Source organism: Anoplopoma fimbria, chromosome 3 (genome assembly GCF_027596085.1).
Source record: "Anoplopoma fimbria isolate UVic2021 breed Golden Eagle Sablefish chromosome 3, Afim_UVic_2022, whole genome shotgun sequence".
NCBI classification, from domain to species: Eukaryota; Metazoa; Chordata; class Actinopteri; order Perciformes; family Anoplopomatidae; genus Anoplopoma; species Anoplopoma fimbria.
Window position 1 is genome coordinate 11,107,245 of NC_072451.1, and position 6,431 is coordinate 11,113,675.

General features: G+C 41.5%; 1 protein-coding gene across 1 annotated transcript; it reads right to left on the bottom strand.

The window, feature by feature from the left end:
- Positions 1-1,160: 1,160 nt before the first annotated feature.
- Positions 1,161-6,082, bottom strand: commd2 (COMM domain containing 2). The gene is made up of 6 exons (XM_054596887.1): positions 5,895-6,082; positions 4,936-5,013; positions 4,212-4,294; positions 3,309-3,383; positions 3,105-3,203; positions 1,161-2,352 (listed from the first exon to the last, which is right to left on the bottom strand). Exons 1-6 carry the CDS (start codon positions 5,959-5,961, stop codon positions 2,146-2,148), a joined length of 609 nt encoding a protein of 202 aa, XP_054452862.1. The 5' UTR covers positions 5,962-6,082; the 3' UTR covers positions 1,161-2,145.
- Between the last annotated feature and the right edge of the window lie 349 nt (positions 6,083-6,431).

The window sequence follows — 6,431 nt, forward strand, 5'->3', positions numbered from 1 at the left end:
AATAGCAAGGGTATAATATAGCAACACAAATGGAATATTTGTTTCAGAATAATAATGATGGTCTTTTCTTTACTTATGAAGAGTTTCTCCCACCCAGCATGTAGGTTTATACTTGTAACACCTGAGGATTATGCTAAAGTCTTAAGTGCAGTACCCTGTGGTGTCTGAATGCTGTTTAAATCTCAGCAGAAGCGTTCATGTCAAGCAATTGCCCTTGTTATCTCCAATAGACACTCATTTATTTTTGTAATAACATCAAGAGAGCTCTGATCCAAAGAGTAATACTACATTTCCATATGCGATTTCACATTTATTTCATAACACGTGGATGATATGGTATGGAAGAAGGTCTGGCTTCGACTTAATCAATATTTAGACATTGATGTGAATTGTAGTTTATGTTTTGGAGGCCCAGAAACTGCATTTATTTTGTGCTTTTATCACTGAGAAAATAATAAAAAATGTTATTTTTTATTATTATTATTAGGTACACATGGCTAGTTCACTGCCTGTCGCATACATTTGGGTATCTGGAGCTTCCACCAACCAGGCGACCACCTCCTGTTTCTGAAAAGTGAAGCCAATGTGGAAGTGAATGCATTCTCTTTAATGTGCATCAGGGGGACAGCAAAAAACAGTCTGGTTGTATAAAAGTCTGAGACAATTACTCTACTTCTCTCTTGATTTATTCCCTCAGTAAACATTGTAAACATGAGTTTATGGTCTCAATCTCTAGTTTAAGTCTTCTTCAATACAGCATGATGTTCATTTAGTACATGGTCCATTTAGAGTCAAACAGACCATAAAGCAGGGTATGCTTTAGGGCTTGGCTACCTTGTGATCAACAGGTTGCTACTGCTACCAGAGTTGTATATAGCGCCTCTTATTCACTCCTTTGCAATCCAAACTGAGTCCACAAACCAATGGGTGACATCACGACACCTATGTCCACTTCTTATGTACAGTCTATGATGGCAACCGACAAACTTTGAAATAAGGCAGTTTTTTTTTCCAAAACAAGCCATTCAGATTTGGCTCCCTTTCCTATATCACATGCAGGCTCACTAGAATATTCCACCCACTGCTTGGAGCCAATTACAGTAGACTGGGCTTTTTCGGGAGGGGTAACTTTAATAAAACGGAGAATTATAGAGAGAGGAGGACTCTGTATATTCAGATAGACAGTAAGAGAAAAATAATGTGGTTAAATATACCAAAGAATGTAAACATGTTTTAGGAGAAACCCAAAATACAAGCATGAACTTGAAAAAGAGCAAATGTCGCCTTTAATTCTTCGTGAAATAAATTCAACAAGGGGCTCTCGACATTCCTCAGAAATGCTAAGGTCACTCAGTTGCTGTAGGTTTGTTGGCGACACATCCATGATGCAATTCTCCTGTTCCACCTCCACATTCCACATACCAAAGATGCTCTATTGGATAGAGATCTGGTGACTGTGAGTACAGTGAACTTATTGTCATGTTCAAGAATGATCTGAGCTTGCAACGTGGTGCTTTCTCCTGCTGGAAGTAGCCATTAGAAGATGAGTACACTGTGGTCATGAAAGGATGGACATGGTCAGCAACAATACTCAGAAAGGCTGTGGCGTTTCAACTATGCTCAATTGGTACTAAGGGGCCTGAAGTGTGTTAAGAAAATATCCCTCACACCATTTACATTACACCACCATCACCAGCCTGACCTTTTGATAGAAGGCAGGATGGATGCATGCCTTCATACATGTTATTTATCATTTGGTAGCCGATGTGATTACTTTTTCCAACAGTTATGGTGATGGGGTTGACCGTTTGCATAGTAGCACTGTAATGACCTTGGTGGGGAATGCTTCAGAATTTATGCACACTACACACACAAGTTGATATTGATAAATATGGTACAAACAATACATGAGGCACATGCTTCCTACGTCAACTTTTTTACTTTACATTTGGCAAGTATTATGACTTAAGGGTAATAAAGTGAAGGCCATTTGCCAGTCAGATGGGCAAAAGTCTAGTTTACCATCCAGGACCAGTTCATCACTGCAGGGCAGAAAACAGACACTGCTTAGTGTATCCAGGTATAAAGGCAATAATGTGGTGCTTAACAGGAGAAACACAGATACACAAAAATGGACCTGGGGGGTCATTTGATGTTGCGAAATATGCGGCGAGCGTGATTGGTTTTTATGGCGGCCAGAGCTGCCTCCAGTGTGGAGATGAGGTGCAGGAGGGTGCTGGGGTCTGTCTGGAGAACCCTTCTGCTGAGGTCACCGCTGTCACCACCTCCGGTCATGAGCAGGCGCATCGTCAGCATGGGAACGACCTGCTGACGGATTGGACGACTCGCCAACTGGCAGTATGGAGGGACAGAGAAACATATGGGAGAAGTTGTTCAAATCTGAACATCGAAAAGGGCAACCCAGGGGCCAGAAACATGTTGGCATCGAACGGTCAAACCAAAACTTTGTTTCATAAATGCGTGTCATATCAGCTTTGTATCACATGGTTAACGTTGTGAAACCATTGGTGAGGTTTAGGCACAAAACTACTTGGATAAGGTTGGAAAAAAAATCATGGTTTGTGTTTAAACTTCAACGTATCCATGTAAAGTCTGCGTTTTGTGTTTCATACGGGACACGAACAGCTGTCTCCTGGGTGAGTTTGTTTGACCCCTCCCACCCTCAGTGGACTTTCTCGCTTGTCATACTCGTTATCATATACGTATCCGTTGTTTGCAGAAATGTACAATGCCAAATTGTTTTCTGGGCGCTGATAACTGGAACCTTTACAGCTCCAAGAGCCAAAAACACAACATGTATAAGCACAGGTTATAGCCATGTTGTTGTTTTTTCAGTTTGTAGTGTACCCTGACTTCCTCCTTTCCTCATTTCATACCCGTGGACTCACATGTCCTGGTGGTGGAAAGTTATTCGGAAATTTAACTCCAATTCAATCAACAAACACAATTACACACAAAACGATTGACAAAAGCCGAATAAATAAGCAAACATAATCAAATATAAAATACATTGTCCATTTGAATCCAAAGCAGATGATTAATTATTTCTAAATGATCCAGCCTACACACAGAGACGCACACACCTGTACATCCAGTCTCCATTCCAGGTTGTGGTAGGCAGGCAGGTGGGAGGGCAGCTGACTCAGGATGCTGCGAATCTGACTGTGGTGTTGGAGGTAGAGCTGCAACACAAAGCACCACACACTCAGCTGGAGAGCAGGGAACTGTCATACAGAGTGTGCACTGCAAATCATCTCAGATCAAAATAAAAATGGAGTCATAGTCACCTGTAAGAGGATCTGGTTAAGTTCTTCACCAAACCCCAAGACCAACACAGAGTCCAAGAAATCCACTTCAGAGATCTACACCCATACACAGACACAGACACATTGATTCGATATTCCATGTACACCACACCTGGTAGAATATGGGACTCATTTGTTTTTTTGGCATTTTAGTGTCTCGTGATGACAGGGTACACAGAAAATAATACCTCACTAAATGTTACAGACAGACGGTTGCATTTGAAACATAAAAAGCACAATTCTAATTATTGCATTCAGGCCCTGATGGTGTGCATGCTGGCTCACTGACATGACGTATAATCATTATTGATTATATCTGGCTCTCCTGCTAAAAGTCTGAAGGAAACAAAGTCTATGATAGTGGATACAAACAACTTTTCAAGTGGTATTGTTGTTCGCACCGCTGTCGCAAAGACAACAGGATCGGATATAACAGAATGTAGCCTAGTACACTAAGTTTTTATCATTATTCATTTTATTTCTAGGGTTGTTAAGATTATCAAACGGACATCCAATTATAGATGGTTATGTCTAGCTGCTAGCGTTAGACAGCGTTGTTTATATTATCAAACAGACATTGAATCATAGATGTGCGTTCCTGGCTGCTATTGTTAGATAGCTAGCGTTAAGATCAGTGTTTTCAGTGTTAGACGTTTTGTTTGACACATAGCACCTAGGCCTGATTGAACGTGCTCCAGGCGCTGTGGATTCTTGATGCATGGCACGACTTTTTCTCTCCCCCTGACCCGGAAATCCCCCATCAGAAATTCATGTTCAGGCCCACCTGGCCTCGATTAAAGATTGTGGTAATTCCTCCAATCACCTTTAAGTCAATGTCAATGTCAAACACAGAGAGAAGTGTCAGAGTGTGCGTGTGTGAGTCACCATGTGTTTGGAGCTCTCGGTCATCAGATACATCAGGCCTTCCACTCCATGCTGCACCATTTCCACGGGAACACACAGCTTCCCTGCAAGCAGTGGGTCATTATACACTCTGGAGTCCTGGCAGGTCTGCTCTGTTAATCACTAAATATAAGGAACTTAAGCCACCCATATAATCATGGGATGTGTTGGTTAGTGACCACAGAAATCAAACCAGATTATTCCAACATGCTCTGTCTCTTTAATATTAATGATGATCAAGCTGTACAGAATGATTTAACTGATCATCAATAACTGTAAACCAACACTGTGTGAGACTGTTTTGGAGATTAATTCAACTGTAAAGTCATTTTGGAGGGTTTAGTATGTGGTGCTGTTGAATACTGTTTTACTGCAAGGTGTTTATAATATAACTCTACATATATCAGTTAAGGGTAGAATTAATATTAGAAACATTATTACTGCAGAGCTGTTTTTCACTTTAGCAAAGTATGCCTAATGATGGCAACTAAATACACTTCAGAAGCAACATAAACTATGAGAGTACTGCAGTCTTAATAAATACAGTCTATATACAATATGTTTAAATCTAGCTGAAATGTTTTACACCATGTTTCCCATGACTAGTCCACTACTGCTCACAGTGTTGATTAAAGCTTTTGACAGCTGTCGGAGTGGACCAATCGGCTGCATGGTTAGGAGGATGTGATGGAAGCTGTAGTCTTACTGGCTGCTCCCTCGTAGATCTTGGGACTGCTTCCTCTCCTTAAGAACTCCAGCGCTATGCGACCAAACTCTCCAACCACTGAGGACAAAAAATACAAGGACAAATTGTTATTACAGATGGTTTGATTGGTACAGCGTATCCATAGACTGTATGAAAGAAGAGGACATAGTCCGGTCTGGGAGCTGACTGTGTTTTCGTCTGACAACTTTAAAGCTTTCACAGTGAGTTTTCACTTCATGAAAGTTAAGTTTAACATTTTGGTCACCAAAAAATTCTGTTTCCAAAAAAGAGGTGTGTACTGGGATCCACCTCAAACATAGCTGCCTCTCAACTGCCCTCAACTTAACATTGGTTTAGGCAGCGTACTGAGAGCCTTGTGCTTCAGTCCTGTAGGGAAAGGCTGCAGGTCTCATGGAGCCGCTGATGTATGAAAAGTCAGCAGCTGCATCTAACACATCTGTACTGCAGGGACAAAATGCAGTCAACACAAGACATGTCCACGTTTTGCAGCTGGCTTGCCATGCATTTAGTCCTCTACCTGTGAGATTTTAGAGTGTCCTAACAGAATTGTGGATGATGGCAGAGTTGGACCCTAGAACCTAAAATGTGGGGTAACTCGCAATTGATTATTCATTTAGGATCTAATTTGTGTTTCATCTTGGATTTGTTTATCAGTTAAATCATTTGGAAAATATTGTGCATTTTAGGGTGGCTGAGTATGTGCAGGAAACTCACCTGTCTCACTTATACATTCGTGCTATTAGTATACATCCGGGCAATTTCTCCTGCCCTATATCCTCCACTTATATTCTTATTTATTAGGGATGGTATGGTCGTAGGTCATACAGACCGTTAACTTTATCATACTGTTGCCATTTTACTATCAGCTGACAGTCACCTGTTAAGTGTTACAGACGCAAACATGTTGTCATGGTCCTGATCCAAGACCAGCTACTGACCTGCGGCGTCAACATTCGGTAGAAAGGAGAGGTGTTCTTTATGGTCTTCAGACAAAACTAGCAGCATCCTGAATAACCGGTAGAGTCCTCAACAAACGGTAGAGTCCTAAACACTAACAGTTTAACAGACGGAAACCAAACACATCCATCAACCCGGAAAACAACTTGGACCTTTTTTCCATAACCCGCCCTACTCTGCCTCTGATTGGCTGACGCTGGCATTCCTGCCGTAGAACTAACCAATCGTGTTCTTCATGTCTACACCTAACCGAACCAGCCAGCGAAGGCAACGAGTGCTAACCAATCAGAGGCGGAGTATGGCGGGTCGGCTTTCCTTCTTCGTTGGTGTTTAACTGCAGCATAGCATTACTGCCCTCCTCTGGATTTAACCCTCTCCTTCATGTTTCTGCTGAGTCCGTGTTCTTGTTCTGTGATGTGTGCTAAGTAGGGTGACCTACCCAAAGTGTTCAGTGTTCAAACGCATTAGACAAAATCAAATACAAATATGGAACCGTGTAATTAAGAAAATACCAAATA